The 17107-nt window shown below is 40.0% G+C and overlaps 1 protein-coding gene and 1 long non-coding RNA gene across 2 annotated transcripts in view; both read right to left on the bottom strand.

The window, feature by feature from the left end:
- Positions 1-17107, bottom strand: part of LOC144901043 (uncharacterized) — a 91013-nt gene that overhangs the window by 21893 nt on the left and 52013 nt on the right. The window lies entirely within an intron of this gene.
- Positions 1-17107, bottom strand: part of plekhh2 (pleckstrin homology domain containing, family H (with MyTH4 domain) member 2) — a 28439-nt gene that overhangs the window by 5792 nt on the left and 5540 nt on the right. The window contains exons 3-27 of the mRNA XM_058064453.2: positions 14936-14998; positions 14698-14847; positions 14524-14607; positions 14353-14434; positions 14041-14226; positions 12222-13072; positions 10987-11062; positions 10824-10918; positions 10594-10753; positions 9302-9438; positions 9026-9139; positions 7861-7947; positions 7611-7769; positions 7400-7480; positions 5775-5954; positions 5379-5487; positions 4762-4874; positions 3976-4155; positions 3746-3843; positions 2598-2775; positions 1343-1501; positions 1071-1168; positions 595-736; positions 375-511; positions 163-292 (exon numbers count right to left, since the gene is read on the bottom strand). Of these exons, the coding sequence (XP_057920436.2) occupies positions 163-292; positions 375-511; positions 595-736; positions 1071-1168; positions 1343-1501; positions 2598-2775; positions 3746-3843; positions 3976-4155; positions 4762-4874; positions 5379-5487; positions 5775-5954; positions 7400-7480; positions 7611-7769; positions 7861-7947; positions 9026-9139; positions 9302-9438; positions 10594-10753; positions 10824-10918; positions 10987-11062; positions 12222-13072; positions 14041-14226; positions 14353-14434; positions 14524-14607; positions 14698-14847; positions 14936-14998 (3849 nt within the window). The remainder of the gene's footprint in view (positions 1-162; positions 293-374; positions 512-594; positions 737-1070; positions 1169-1342; positions 1502-2597; positions 2776-3745; positions 3844-3975; positions 4156-4761; positions 4875-5378; positions 5488-5774; positions 5955-7399; positions 7481-7610; positions 7770-7860; positions 7948-9025; positions 9140-9301; positions 9439-10593; positions 10754-10823; positions 10919-10986; positions 11063-12221; positions 13073-14040; positions 14227-14352; positions 14435-14523; positions 14608-14697; positions 14848-14935; positions 14999-17107) is intronic.

Genomic DNA, 17107 nt, shown 5'->3' with positions numbered 1-17107 from the left:
AAAAGCCAGCAACAAAATAAATGCAGCCATGAAATGTCAAATATCCCTTTTCTTCTCTCATACTCTCCGTCACCCAAAATTATGTTTCAAATTCTAATACTTTCATTTTGAATCAAACAGTTCAAACATCATTCATTTTCGCCATATTTCAGTCCCACTCACCTCTGCTTCAAATAACTTGGCTCCAAAAAAAGGCCACTTCTTAGCAACAGTCAGGTAAATCCTGACACACTCAGAGGAACTTCGACCTCTGAGCGAGGCCCAGCGGGCAGAGAGACACTGGAGTAATTGTCTGGAAGCAAAATCAAAGATTTTAAACTTACTTGTACTAAAAAAAAAATGCAATAATTATTCATAAATGTGTATTTTAGTACCTAAGATTGTCCTCAGATGTGATCCGGCGGTACTGTTTGGGGTAGAATCTGTCCAGAACCTGTTTCAAGGTCTGGTTGGACTTTGTTTGAAGTGGTCCAGGAGTCAAGAAGGGGCGTTCAAAATCCCCAAACTCAACCTGAAAAATGACAAATATAGAAATATAGAAATATAACTGAAAATGTTCAGAGAAAGGTTAGATCCGTGAAGGTACTTTCAGACCTGGGCGAGTAAGGCGGCCATTTCCAGAGCCAGTTCTTTGTTGACGGGGAAGTGTCCCGCGACGATGGCCTCATTGGTCTGATAGGCCAGCAGCAACCTTTCCCTCTCGGATTCTCCCCTCACCTGGCTGGAGAAGTACAGCCTGGAAAAGTGAAGATCGTATCTGAAGGGGTTCGAATCCTGGATATGATGGTTTACTTGAGTGGGATTTGAGGGTCAGGGGAAATGAACACTATTGAATGGTGGTGAGGTTATCTTGCTGCCACATCGTGTCTTTGGCAACAATCTGAACAACAATCCTTTATCCCTTTCATTCATCATTTATATTAATTTTGAACTGTTTTGTGTATGTAAATGTATAATTGTTAAACTATAACAATATGTTTTGTGTCACAAACCCACGCAGAGATGCCCAAGGGGGAATCGCCTACACGCCTACACGCTAACCATAAGTACTACTAGAGTGCTTTCTTTACCTGTTCTTGTAGGTGAGGCGGACTGTTCTGGTATTTTCTGACTTGCCAGAGTGCTGCTCTTTAGATGCTTGCTCCCATTTGGAGATAATATCACAAATCTGCAGGCATGAGACATGCAGACAAAAATGTTAACTCGTAGACGGACTGTGTGTAAATCCATGCAGGCACACGGGCAGCTTGCAAATTCTCACACACACACACACACATGATTTTCTTTCTATTTGTGATGTACAAACAACAGAAGCATTCCCTGCCAATGATCAGAAACGCACCTTGATGCTTCCCTGATGAAGGCCATGTTCCAGTTCTCGTCCAGTCGGGTCATCGGTGTACAGGCTGAAACCAGACAGTCCTGTTTTCCTCATGCCGGTGTCCTGGTTGAGACGACACTGGAACTCATCCACGGTGGTCGATGCATCAAAGCTCACCACCTACGGAAAGACATTTTAGAGCTGTAGTTGTTCATATTAATTGCAGATTAGTTACACATATACACAGAATTTATTTTGGTCATTTCAACAAATAGGTGATATGGTGAATCGGGTGCTGGAGCCTATCCCGGCTGGCTGTCTTTGGGGCGAGAGGCGGGGTACACCCTGGACTGGTGGCCAGCCAATACCCGGAGAAAACCCACGCATGCACGGGGAGAACATGCAAACGCCACACAGAGATGGCCGAGGGTGGAATCGAACCTTGGTCTCCTAGCTGTGAGGTCTCACCACTCGACCGCCGTGCCACCCTGAGCAATTCATATACCAATAAAAAAAATCATTTTGAAAAACACTCCACTCTGCCAGCTTCATGTTTTCGCTCAATTTTGGATCAACATTTGCAATAAAAGCAACTGTTTCAAATACGTTCATTTCTTGATTTTATTATTAGAGCCCTTTAGACATGAAATAATAACCCTATAGTCACCTTTACACTTGCATTGCCCAATATAGTAGATATAATACGAGAAAAGACATGTTGACAGAGTGGTTAGTGCACAGACCTCGCAGCTAGGAGACCAATGTTCAATTCCCTCGTGCATGCGTGAGTTTTCTCTGGGGTTTTTCCTCACACATTCCAAAATCATGCTAGGTTAATTGGCGACTTCAAATTGGTTGGAATGATTGTTTGTCTATATGTGCCCTGTGATTGGCTGGCCACCAGTGCAGGGTGTACCCCGCCTCTCGCCCTAAAGACACGAAGACTCCCACATGTTAGCATTGTGGGAGTTCCTTGTGGTTGTTCCTTTTCTACTTCCAGTTTCTGGATAGTTCTTTCTGGGGTGGTTATTGTGTCGTTCTCAGTGATGTAACGTAACGTTACTGACACCTTGTGAGCAACGTGAAATACTACACGTACAACAAAATGTATAGCTACTCATGATGATGTAAGATGATTGATGAACGGATGGAAGCAGTGTTGCGGTGTAGCATAACTATGGTGCATTCAAGGCCTGACAGAAGTCTTCATATCTATTTAATAACTGCCTGCATGGCATCTGACGGCAATATGACCTGCTGTGTTCCTAATCATTACCTGATAGGTGTTGTTGAGGAAGTGAACAGGCACACTGAAGGGCAGGGAATGGTGGTAGGGATTCCTGAGAAGTATGGACAGGATCTCCATACGGGAGGGTCTGGCCTGCCTCTCGCCTTTCTGCTGGGTGCGCTCCATCGAACGTTGGCAGTAGATGGCGTATTTACCCACCTCGGTCCTGTGGACACAATTGGAAGCGTTGATTTGCTTGGCCTAATGCCATTCATATATTTAGTTTTAGTTGGCTTAATGCCATTCATATATTTAGTTTTAGTTGGCCTAATGCCATTCATATATTTAGTTTTAGTTGGCCTAATGCCATTCATATATTTAGTTTTAGTTGGCTTAATGCCATTCATATATTTAGTTTAAGTTAAATAAATAAATTAAAAAAATCACATTCTAAATTTAAATTTACATTGTAAGCAAAACAAAACCAATAATAGTATTAATCATGCTACAAGGTACAATATACTGAATCAGTAGAAGATAAAACTACAGTCATTTTAGCTGGTAGGGCTCCATTACCGGAAAAACAAATGGGATTAAAATTCATGCAGAGCAACCAGCGTCACAAGTACTTCATTTTGAATTATATTTGTATGAAGTTGACACACAGAAACAAGAATTATTCAAAATAATGCTTTTTTTCTTCCACAAACTGAATTGCATAATGCTATGTCAGTATTACAAATGTATTATGTGTATGTTTTATTATTATATCATTTATGTCAAAGTGCATTTTAGTCTATTAAGACTATTAAGTCTATTAAGCATACATACAAACTGCCAAATATGATGCTAAAATGTGTCAGTCGACATAATCAGGAAATTATGTTTCAAATTTGATTACATTTTGGTCAAAACTTGTGTCGATGAACAATGAACAATAAAACATTGACTATTAAAGAACATGTAAACGACACCCCTTTTTTCGACTCCATTGGGTCGGTTAATTTGGGTGTGGTAGTTGTCTGAAAAGCTACTTGAACCATCCAAAGGTTGTCTCGGTTTAACTTAAATACTTTGGAAGGAACTGGCGGGCCAGATGCAAATGCTTAGCGGGCTGGATTTGGCCGTATTTTGCCCACCCCCGGTGTACTGTAGAGATGACTGTAGTGCTATTGTGGAGGGGGTGGAACTGTCACCTGGACTCTCCGTGTCTTTTAAGATGAGATTGGAGCAGCCAGAGGAAAGGATGCTGAGGCAGAAATAGTCCAACACACAAGGCTAAAAACTGCCAACCCTAAAAAGTGACACAGAAACATCAGACATCAGTACAAGACTGGCAATGCGTCACCAATGAAAGCACCCATTCATTGCTAAACAGCGCCCTCTGTTGGTGGCTGTGGTGTAGTTCATGATCAAGCATGTTCACCTGCAGTGGTCCCGGCTGGCCGGGCGGTTGTCTCTGCCGGGTCTGTTTGATAAGTTGGCAGAGGAACTCATTTTGAAGCTCTGGGTGGGTCAGACACACTTGCAGGGCGCTCTGAGCCAGAGATACGTGATAGTCGATGGCTGGGGAATCGATAGCCGCGTTGATGAACAGCTGACAAGTCTGAGCAGACAACAATGCGCAAAGATGGTCATATCACCTCCTACTTCGGTACGTGACAAACAATAAAAAAAATTTATTGTTTTAAAAAAACTAAATAAAAATTAATAAAAATAAAATATAAAAAAATAAAAAACATAACAAAATATAATATTGTAAAATAAATAAAATAAATTTGCTAAATACAAGGATGAAGAGTCTTGAACCAGTCATGATGTAAAAAAAAAAAATAAAAAAAAACAACTTAAACTCTATTAGGAAAGCAGGAAGTGAACAAATGTAACAGTTACTGATTGTAAAAGTACCAGATGGAAGGGTAGGATTTAATAAGCTTTGCTTCTTCCTACTCCTTTTGGACATGTGGAACTGTGAACTGATTATGTGATGCATTCAATTGTAATCTGATGCATGTTCAAATGAAATAAAACCATTACCAAGTCCAAATGCCAAAGAATGTATCAAACACATCAAGTGTGATTTTTAGTTTGAGAAGAGTTGTATTTTGGAGTTTGGATCTGCTTAGTCAAACACCAATCTGTGTTTTTTTTAATTAAAACAAAGTGATTGCTAAGAAAATCTTGTAATATATTGTAATGGACTTTCCTGCACCTTAAAAAGTTTGACAGCCTCTGTTTGCAGGGCCTGTGAAGGCAGCGTGGTGAGAGGAGACGATAGAGCCTCTTTGCTGAAAGACAACGTTGGGCGTCTCCACATGGGTGAGCCTGAAAATGGAAAAGGATCATTCTTCAAAACAAATGAATTAACAGATAGCAAACAAAGACTAATTGACACGAGTCTCAGAAATTCATAAAATGCAACCACAGAAACAAAAAGCAAAATCGTATGCAAAATCACATTAAAAAAAGGATATATTTATTTATTAATTATTATTTTTATTGTTATTATATTATTATATTTTTTATTATTTTAGAATTTATTAGTTTATTTTTTATTAATTTAATTTTTATTAATTTATTTTTTATTCATATATATTTAATTATGTATTTCTATTTATTTATTTATTTATGAAAAATACATGTTATGTATTTTTTCCCTTAGTTATGCATTTGCAAGAATACAAATGGCTAACAGAGTAAGTTAGCCATAACAAACTAGTCTGCAGAACCAAGACCCCAAACAAAGCAGTCCAGACAGTCGAGACGTGTGATATAGTTTCATATATGTATGAACTGAGTCTTTCAAACCAAAATATGTGAAACACTTACTCGGATCTCCATCCAGTTGAAAAAGTTTCCCCACCAATTGTTCAAACTCGGTGCCGACTTTCCCCATCATGGTTGCTGCTGCGACGCACAGATGGTACAACCACGAGGCCTGGACAAGACCCAGACTTTTGTCAAGTTCTGGAAGTGTAGTCCTATCCAGTAGGGCTGGAACTAACAATTATTTTCTAATAATAGGCCGTAGACAGAATCAATATGTACCTAACACAAACATTTAGTAGTTTCACAGAAAGGGGAAAAATATTGACTAAGAAAATGTACAAAATATTCATATTTCAGAGGCTGAAATCTGAGAATATTTGCATTTTTAAATCCAAAACAATTAACCAAATAGTTGATGAATTGGATAACGGATTCATCATCAACTGACTTATGTACCTTCTCATTGCGGGACTCAATGAGCAAATAAGTCGGTTCTTGATCCTGCGTGTGGATGGCGATGGTAAAGGACACTTCCTGTAAGCCGCCCCCGCATGCTTTCAGGTCATCGTCTGAGTCCTGAGACCTGTCTACTTCCTCCACCCGGGCATCCCAAAGCTTAATCTGACCAAGTGGAAACTGAAAACATATATAAAAAATACAGTAAATCAATAAAGACTAGAAAGGTTCAGATCAGGGTTTAATTCTGCCGATACCGATAATCCATGAGTGAATCGGCTGGTACCGATACATACAGTGTAAATGTTAAATGTACTACGGGCTATATTAGGGGTCGCCAAGGTTTTTTGCCAATCCTGCATAGTGTCTGCATGCTCCCAAATCCGTATCGAGGTGGTACTCATCCCCAAATTTTACCCACACTTACAAGTACAGCAGCCTTGGACGTGGGGGCCTTGTATCGCAAGCCTTGGAAGTGTGATCAGCGGAGGGGATTGCTATTATAAAGCAAGATTAGTATCAGTGAAAAACACGGTATCGATATCGATTCCATGAAGAGTTGAAGCCGTAATATCTTGTATATATTATATATCTTGTATATATATTATATATATTGTATTATCTTGTATATATCTTGTTAAATTGTCTTTTTTACTCTACTTTTATATACAGTAAAGTCTCGTTATATCGATATCGGTTAAAACGAATTACTACTTATTACGATACTATTTTCATTTCCCGGCAAATTTCTAGTCTTTTATGATATAATTAGCTCCGTTAGTACGATACCCGGTTATTATGATAATCCGGTTACTACGATGCCCTTTTCATCTCCCGCCAGCCAATTTGGTCTGCTTATATCGATACAAAAACAGCTTAAATCAATCTTTGCTTAAGGATTTCAATACCAAAAAAGAACACGGCGAACGGCTGCTTCCAGTCAACTTTATTTTTCACACTTCCACCACCAGAGTGCAGCACACACAGCGGAAAACACCCGTCCCTCGCGCCTACCCCTCCGGGTGGCAACACCTTCCCTATCGATAGTTCCAGGGTGAATTATGTCCCGGTAACCGGTAATCACTACAGCGTAAGTTTATTTTTATTTACTGTAGTACAAAATTTATTGTAGTACAAAAGCATGCTAGATACGCAATCCATGAACTCAAGGAGAAAATGACATGCCATATCAAAGATCCGCCCACTTTTAATGCAGTTCGGCGCAGGATCGGATATATGGATAGTCCGGTTATATCGGTATTTTTTCCGACTCCCGAGAATATCGATATAACAAGACTTTACTGTACTTTTTTTTCTAAACTTGACTACTGCACTGAAAGGAGAAGCTCTCCAATCTCGTTGTACATCTTGTATGATGATAATAAAGGCCATTCCATTCCATAATAGCCGCAAAAGGTGGACCGCCATCGTATCGAACCCGATGTGTTACTAATGGGATGGCACTTAAGTTCATATGTGAGCAAATACTTTTGGTGGTATAGTGTACAAGCGCAAAGAGTCGAGAGATCACTTCGAAAGCCTAAATGTAAATACTCAATATTGTGGACCAGAGTGGCCGCAATGCATTGTAGCATGCTAGGTTGTTGTAATACTGTAAATCGTACCTTGTCTTCTTGGCTGCGAAAGTAGTACAGGGTCTTGCCAATCAGGGCGCACCAAACCCGTTTAGAGTAACCGTGTTTTACCTGCCATTTTGAAAAAATAAATTGTTCAGTGAGAAGTAAGAACATTGGTGAATGTCCAGAAAAAAAAACAAACGTAACTTCATGTACAGTAAAATTGCATATCGGGAAAAAGTCAGACCGACAGTGTAACCTTGATAAGCTGTCCCTTCATGGTGGGACGTACATCCGGCTGAGTGAAGAGCGGACTTGCGGCTTTGACCCGCAGCACACTCTGCAGCACTCTAAGCCACTCCTCCAGCAAGTTGGGTGAGTCTGCTTTGAGGTAGTACACTCGCTTTCCTGTTACTATCTACACACAACAATACAAAGGACAAAGCAGTTATACTTGTCTTGAATGAATACATCAAATATAGTCAATGACTAAAATATCATAAGAATACCTGGAGAACTTGTTTTCCTTCCCCACGTGCAATGTTACTGGTGGCGTTGACCTCAATCTGACCTTGAGGTTTCCTGATCACATCGCTCTACGGAAACATAAATAGGAGCTTGTAGAAATTCAAATCGTTGAGAACAGTCACATATTTCTCATATAATAATGCATTGGATGGATGAGTGGTTAGCGCGCAGACCTCACAGCTAGGAGACCCGAGTTCAATTCCACCCTCGGTCATCTCTGTGTGAGGTTTGCATGTTCTCCCTGTGCATGCGTGTTTTTTTTTTCGGGAACTCCAGCTTCCTCCCACTATCAGATTTCCTAACCATCAGATCCAGGCGTGCTGCGGGAGGCCTTGCTTATGCAGCTCAACAATCCCACCGTGTGCAAAGAGAGAAAGCTCTTTCACCTTTGCCATCAAAAGATCATGACCTGACCGAAAATGACATTGAGTCCATATTTTTCTCCTAGATTTCAGCTTAGACTTTCCATCAGCTGATGAACAGCCTATTTCACTCTATTGCTCAGACCGAAAAAACGCCATAGCATTTCAGTATGTGGAATCAAACTATGGAATGGATTGAGTGAGGAAGCCAAACAATGCAAAAAAATTAAAAATAATTTAAAAATAATTAAAAAATAATTAAAAAATAATTTTAAAATATTTAAAAATAATTTTAAAATAATTTTAAAATAATTATTAATTAAAAATAAAAAAATAACAAAAAAAAAACTTGAACTATATTAGGAAAACAGGAAGTGAACAAATGTAACAGTAAAAGTACCAGATGGAGGGGTAGGATTTAATAAGCTTTGCTTCTTCCTACTCCTTTTGGACATGTGGAACTGGGAACTGATTATGGGATGCACTCAATTGTAATCTGATGCATGTTCAAATGAAATAAAACCATTACCATTACCATTACCATTACTATTACTATTACCATTACCATTTTGAAACTCTACCTAGAACCTCCTTAAGATCCAACACTGCACAATCTTGCAATTTTTCACATGTTGTTAACATTTGTTAACATTTCTATCAGCAGCATATAATATTTAGTATACCGGCGCTGATTCAAAAGCTGTAAAAATACAATATTGAAAATCTATGCTGCATACATACGTACATATATGTGGAAGTGTTAGACGTGATGTGACAAACTCACTGGGGATTTATAGTAAAGCAGCTCTCCGTCTTTCAAGACGAACCAGCGCCTCTTCCAGGTTTTCTTCCAGGTCTTCACCATTTTCAGCAGGTAGCCTGATTTCTCCATTGATTCCTAAAACAACGTGTATAATGTGTATAATGTATAAACAATAATGGCATTTCATTTTTGAAGCTTAAATGATTAAAAAACAAAGCGTTTTATCCTTTATACTGTCATTATTTGTCTTGGGAACATCTAATATTGGTAATGTTTGTTTGAAATACAAATACATACATTCTTGCTGTTGTCTCGAGCAGAAGAGCAAGTTTTGGGGAGTTTCTGTTCCGGTTCAGAGCACTCGGTGTCAGTGGAATAGGCATCAGGTGGGATGGCGTAGTCGCTCTCTGATGTCATGGAAGACATGGACACCGCTGCAGGCAAAAAGGTCAACATATTATGGACCACATTTCGGTCATGGAATTCAGAAAATACAGTTTTTAAATTATAGTGGGTGAGTCGTCCTTTGACTTTGACTGGCGACCATTCCAGGGTGTAAAACTACCTTTTGCCCAAAGCCAGCTAGGATAGGCTCCAGGTCTCCGTCACCCTGATGGATGGATGCATAGAAAGTGCTTCCATACAGTAAATGGATGGAACCTTCTTGTCAAAACCTGGATAGGACGTTTCCATAAAATCAAGCTGAATAACAGCTGAATATGACAAAAATCCACGGTACAAAAATCAGTGTACAGTGGAAAATCTGTACATTCATGGCACTGCAAACTCATAGTAACAAATTATTATTATTTTTGTACATAATACTTAAATTTTTTCCATGTTTATGTTTTTACTTTTGTTAGTAAAGGTTGAGATTTCAACAGAGATTTTTTTTTAGCCAAGGTTGAGAATTCACACTTTGTTTGATGGCCCTTGAATGCACCATTGTTGTTTGCTGCGAGACGCAAAAGTGAAACTCATACATATGCTTGTAACACCGTGACTCTGTTTATCGTTCATTATCGGTGAGTATCTGTACACTTTTATTATTATATATATATATTATATATTATATTATATTCATTGCAGGCTGCACGGCGGTCGAGTGGTTAGCGTGCAGACCTCACATCTAGGAGACCTGGGTTCAATTCCACCCTCGGCCATCTCTGTGTGGAGTTTGCATGTTCTCCCCGTGCATGCATGTTTTTGGAATTTCCAAAATTTCCAAAAACCTGCTAGGTTAATTGGCGACTCCAAATTGTCCATAGGTATGAATGTGAGTGTGAATGGTTGTTTGTCTATATGTGCCCTGTGATTGGCTGGCCACCAGTCCAGGGTGTAGACAGCTGCGATAGGCTCCAGCACCCCGTGAGGAGAAGCGGTAGAAAAGGAATAAATGAATGAAAAGAATAAATGAATGAAAGAACTTTTATTGCAAAGGTTGATCTGAAATTGGAGTCACAAGTCTGAATTAGTCACAGATTTTTGCCATTTTGCCCGGCAAGCATGGCTCTACTGTAACTTGATTGTTGAAGCATTTGCGTCTGACTGTTGAGATTGAAATTTACATAAAGTTTTTGGATTAGTACCTCTTTTTAGAGAGCGTGGACTGCCTGGGATACTGTCCTTGTGGGACCCGGAGGAGTTGTGGGAGCTGCATAAGGAACCATCCTCTTCTCCTGAACTGGACGACTCGTCTGAGCTGGATGACTCGTCGGAGAATGGACTGCTGCTCAGCAGAGTGGCTTTCTGCAGAGACACGTTGAAACCATAACAACATTGAAACCATAACAACAGGCCTTAAAAGTGTTGTACTTACCCCCTTCAGAGTAGTGTACACTGGTGTGGTCATGTTTTTATAAACGAGGGACGTGTAAATTACGAAGGCGGGATAGGAAGATTGCAGCGAGGGGTCTGCAACACACGGTCTATAAGTCATCATCTGAGTTTGACTTTGTCGTCATGACAATCTCACACTTTACCTTTGCTAGCCGAGTCAGCGCAGGACGTCTCGGAGAGCCTGATTCCTGATTTAGCCACTGCATAGATGCGACTCTCCTATAGAGACGCGAGCACGTTAGTGTACGTAAACTGTCCACAACATTAGTGTGTTGTATGTATAAGTATTAGTATGCTGGAGCCTATCCCAGCTGTCTTCGGGCGAGAGGCGGATTACACCCTGGACTGGTGGCCAGCCAATCACAGGGCACATATAGACAAACAACCATTCACACTCACATTCATACCTATGGACAATTTGGAGTCGCTAATTAACCTAGCATGTTTTTGGAATGTGGGAGGAAACCGGAGTACCCGGACATGTGCACCCACACATGCACAGGGAGAACATGCAAACACCACACAGAGATGGCTGAGGGTGGAATTGAACCATGGTCTCCTAGCTGTGAGGTCTGCGCACAAACACTCGCCGCAGTGCCTACCGGAGTCAGTGTGAGTGGCATTTTGCGGCAAGCTGGACTGGATCAGAACCGGAGCCGCAATGGATTCAGTGTGAACCCTGGGTAATATTTGTATTTTTTTGTATTTTTATTAATGTTTATACTTGAAAATACTCAATTCAGGCAAAAAAAAAAATCCCAAAATGTCATTAATTCATTCATTTTCTACCGCTTATCCTCACGAGGGTCGCAGGGGTGCTGGAGCCTATCCTAACAAACAACCATTCACACTCACATTCATACCTATGGACAATTTGGAGTCGCTAATTAACCTAGCATGTTTTTGGAATGTGGGAGGAAACCGGAGTACCCGGAGAAAACCCACTCATGCACGGGGAGAACATGCAAACACCACACAGAGATGGCCGAGGGTGGAATTGAACCCTGGTCTCCTAGCTGTGAGGTCTGGGCGCTAACCACTCGACCACCATGCAGCCTCAAAAAATTTCCTGAAATATAAATATTTTTTGTTATTATTTATTCATTCATTTTCAACCACTTATCCTCACGAGGGAAATCGTAATAAAGTCACAAAAGTGGTACGACAGGCAAATAGTAATATACTAATAACTGCAATATATGCTGAAACTTGATGCTATTGGAAGTTTGCATTGGCTGCGTAATAACAGAATACAAAGTTGTGGTTGTTTTTATCGTTCAGCGTCTACCTAGGAGAGGTCGCCACAGCAAAGCAATTTCATGATGATTTGTCTCGGTTTTTACCGGCACATTTCAAAACTAGAAATATGCATACTTACCCAGGAGGGGAGTCTGTGTAAAGGGGGTGTAGGAGGTGAACTGCGACTGTCTGGGGTTATTTCTAGACAACCATCAGAAGGGACGGGTGCGGCCTGTATGGAAAGCATTGTGGGTTTGGCACGAGAGCCGGGGCGGATCTGCGGGGGCGGATCCCTGCCCGTTTCCATGCTAACCTCCGCCCCTTGGTCAAGGTTTGTTTCCTGTGGCCGGGGGGAGCGCAGCATGCTGAGGGCGTTGCGTGTTTGTCCGTGCGCTGCCTCTGTGCTGACCGGCGGTTGGCTCAGGTGCTTTTTGGCCATGGTTACATGCACCAAACCCACACCCGTTGGGGTCCGGAGTCGGGGTTGCTTGGGTGATGCTGGGTTGTCTCTAAAGTCCTGGGGTGGGTTGGGTCGTTTAGGAGTGAGAGCTGGTGTCGTGACGCCGGGGCTGGGGGTCTTCGGTTCGCTGGATGAGGACGACGAGTCAAGGGTCTGTGACCGGAATCGCTGGTTGAGTTCCTCAGAGGTGCAGTCCTCCCTCGTTTTATCCCCATCTGAGGGGCCCACTCGCTGCATGTCGTCGTCAAACAGAGAGCTGCTGTCGTCTGAGGCGGTCAGGTAGGCCTCGCTCCCAACGCGACTTGAGTCCAGTACAGCGGCTCCGCCTTCTTCTCGGACCTCGCATCTTCCTCCTTCCTCAGCACTGGAGAGCACGGAGGAAACACTACCAGTCTCAGGCCCACTTGCTGCAAGATCTAATGTGTTACTCTGCTGAGTCTCTTCTGGGGAATCCAGGAGTCTATTTTGATTTGGTCTCTGGGTTTCAGCACCAGACGACGAGGAGGTTCTCTGCTTACTTCTTACTTTTTCTGTCAAAAAAACAAGAACATCTGACTTGATGACGGCACATTTTCTTTGAAAATAGGCAACTTTTCTCTGCAGAAAACACAACTCCATCACCCTAACTTCTAAATATGTGCTCATCCAAGTTAAATGTACAGCAGGGGTGTCCTAACTTTTTCCACTGAGGGCCGCATGCTGACAAATCAAAAGATGGAGGGTCTACTTTTACATTTTCTAAACCAATGCATGGAGATATGCAGAGAGGTTTTTTTATATTTAAAGAAAAAAAAAACAGCCTGCATGTCTGCTTTGTGTTATTAGTGACAAATATTATTATTCATATCAATGTTTTTTTTCCTTACATTATACCTTTTTGTTGTTTCTTTTCGTTGTTCTTGTAGTGTTAGGTCTTTATTTTCATATTTTGGTTTTATTATTGTAACATTATAACTTTTACCCAACCTAATTTTCCTAAAATTACAAATATATTTTTTGTTTTATTTGCTATTTGTTTTCATTTTGCGACTTTTTTTCCTTTAAAGGAGACCTATTATGCCTTTTCCACTTTTCTAATCTATAAATGTAGTTTAAGGTTATATGTTTATAAAATTTGTCAGTAAGTAAGTAATTAAGCTTTATTTCTATAATGCATGAATGCAAATGCATTCATTATTATTTCAAGGTCACTTTTAGAAACCAGGTCGCAGTAACTACCCTCAATACCTTAAGGAATAATCCTTAATATCATGCAAAAGCATTTTAATGAATTTTATGCTTGACTGATTGTTTTATTTATTTATTTTATTTTAATTAAAAAAAAAAATCCTATTTATTTATTCTTAATGTAGTTGATATATGAACGATGCACTGACTGTTGGGCACTTTTGTTGTACTTGTTACAATGACAATAAAGGACTATTCTATTCTAATATATATATATATATATATATAAACTATAAATTATGGAAAAAGAGCACATATTGAGCATTCCTACCCGTGTTGAGCCTTCCTTCAGTCTCTCCCTGGGTGCTGAGGCTCCTCTGGGAAGGTGAAGGTCCCGTTAAGACCTGTGGACTTTTCCCTCGAACCTGAAAGCAGCCAAATGTCAGACTGCTGACACGCTGGGCTTCACCCGGTCTGCACAAAACAGCTCGTCCACCTGAGTACTTCAGCTCAAATTCTGGAAGAAAAAAACCCAGACAATTACAGGAACCTTTTACGTGAGTAATCACTGAAATAAGTAAGTACAGTACTCAAAAATTTATAGGAATACGCCAATCAAAAGCAATTTCGGTTTCAGACTTACCTTGTATTTTATTCTCCAGCTCCCTAATCTGAGCTTCCTGTTGCTTATTGGTTTCTCGTAGTGCAGCGTTCTCCGCCTCAAACTGAAGAACAAACACATTTTAGGTGGAGGCAGTTGGCGATTGAAGTCTTTCCCTTCCGCTTCAAACTGCACGAACACATTTTTCTCCACCTCTGACAACTTGAGCATCACCCATTCCTTGATCTTGGCTGCTTTCTCCTCCACTGTCTTGGCATCTTGTAGCCTTGACTGTTTCTTTGGCGAGGAAACAAAGCAAAGGTCACGGAGGTGCAGTACAAACATCAGCCATTGTTCTTGACAATGATAATGACAAGACAATGATACCTGTTCTTCCAACTGCTGCTCAAGCTGAGCGATAACGCCTTCCTTGTCCTGCACTAAAGCTTGGAGCTCCTGGCAGCGCTGAAATAAAAGCTTCTCGGAGTTTTCCGACTGACCATCCGGAGCCTTCAGCTTCTCCTCCATCCACTGTAACTGGAATTGTGCACATGTAAACGTGTACGGTAAGAGCAAGCGAGTATGTTTTATAACGCAACGTACATACATAAGTCTGATGACTTACCTGCTGCTGAGCAGTAAACGCTCGTTTTTCTGAATCAATCACCTGCGTCTCCAGTTGTTGAATCTGCAAACACACCAAAACATGGACTACTGGTGTGATTTTGCGTCCAATACACACACACACATCTATCTTTCTAAAACCAAAGGGCACTCGACACTGCCTGATGCCCTCATAGCAAATGTGCCTACACATGGATGTGCCCAGTTTGGCTCGTTCAGGAGAACGCAGCTGAAGATAAGGTCACTGCATCATAAACAACAAGCAATGAACCAAATATGGCAATTCATTCATTCATAAAAAACTGGGGCTGTCAAATGATAAAAAAAAAATAATCTGATTAATCACAGATAAAAAAACACATTAATCATGATTAATCACTATTAACAACTTATGAAATATGCAAATTTTACGGTATTTGATGAATAGAAAGATAAATGATGATACATATTAGTATGTATTAAGAGCTCCAAATGAACCGACTATGCCAATCAAGCTAAAAGCTAGCACACAAATCTATTTGTCAAATACTAGTCTCTTGAATAGCAGGAGAATATTTGAATCCCACTTTACTAATAACTGTGTTATTATGAGCAATGCGGGATTGTGCTCACAGACATCCCATAGTTTAAGGTAAATGTAAATGTCATCATTTCAGCGCCGTGCTTGCTGGTGCGCAGGTGTTAATTACGCGAAAAACGTAATTAATGAAATAAATTCGTTTCCGCCGTATTTTTGACAACCCTAAACAAAACACATATCAGGTTTGTGATACATGTGGAAAAGCGTATTATTACTATGAACTTGGCTTTTTGCTCTTTTTTCCTCATTTTTGATATTGTCTTTTCAAAAACTCAACTTCTCTGAAAATAATCTTGCAAATTTGCTTTTCTTAATATTATGAATTATGACTAATATGACTAATATTTTGAATTTATTCCCATCATATTAGGACTTTTGGACAACCCAATGTCAACTTTATTTTGTTTTGTTTGTTTAACAAAATATTTTTTTTTCTTTCATAATTCAACTCTATGCTAATAAAAATGACATTATTTTTCCACATAATATTATGTTTTTTTTTCTTGTAATTCTGATTTTATTTCGAGAATAGAGTCATAGGCATGTGCGGTACACCCTGGACTGGTCGCCAACAAATTGCAGGGACCAGAAAGTCGTGATTAATCCATTATCCAATTAATTGACAACTATTTTGGTGTTTGATTATTATTTTCCTTTGTCATCCATGAAAGCATACCTATTATCTCTGTGTTTTAGTTAAAGCAAGACATTTAAATACATATAGGTGTGGAATTATGCTCTGTCTAGGGCTGAATTACTCAATTAATCAAAACTCAAGCTTCAGATTAATCCACTAAAAATAATTGTTAATTGCAGTCCTAATGAAAAGTGAAAAAATGCTACATCTAACCTTGAAAACCTTCATCTTTGACCAATTGTCTGAAGGTATTTGCTACTGCTTGTCTTCATCAATCATTTTGGCCAAGAGGAGGGGACAAGGACTGGGCGCCAGTCAATCACAGGGCACATATAGAACAAAGAAACCATTCGGTTTCACAACTAGGACCAAGTTTGTCTCCAGTAACTTAATAAGCATGCTTTTGGACTGTGGGAGGAAACTGGAGTACCCACAGAAAACACACGTAAGCCTGGGAAAACACGCAAACTCCACACAGACAAGTGCGAGCCATGATTTGAATTTCCTATAACTCATAAATAAACACAACTTTATAAAAAAAATGATTAAAAAAAGCCAAAAAAGCAGTAAGGAGGAAAATACACACCACACATAAAAACATGAACTTCAGGTACTATACTACACAAGCGCTGTATTCAACACCTTGAAGCAGTTGCATAATGATAATGAGGTGTCACATCTATAAAAGCACAAGCAGGTCTTTGTACGTGGATGAAAACAGCATGAAAACCAGAAGTGTGTTCAAACAGCAACACCAACATGTCAGAACGTTCACAGCACAAGTGGACATCTTCACTCACATCCAAAATGTCACTTTGGAAAATCACAAGTACACTGTATTATACACTTACATTATACCAGTGCTTCTCAATTATACTATATAATATATACTATCTGAAAAAAAACCGTAATGCATTCAAGTTCCGGGTAGAGAAATGCTCTGATCGATCGGCCAC

The sequence above is a fragment of the Doryrhamphus excisus genome, linkage group LG10 (assembly GCF_037039965.1).
Source record: "Doryrhamphus excisus strain RoL-2023G ecotype Guam linkage group LG10, RoL_Dexc_Guam_v1.1, whole genome shotgun sequence".
Lineage (NCBI taxonomy): Eukaryota > Metazoa > Chordata > Actinopteri > Syngnathiformes > Syngnathidae > Doryrhamphus > Doryrhamphus excisus.
Note: the sequence above shows the minus strand (reverse complement) of the source record. Positions and strands in the feature narration are given on the sequence as shown.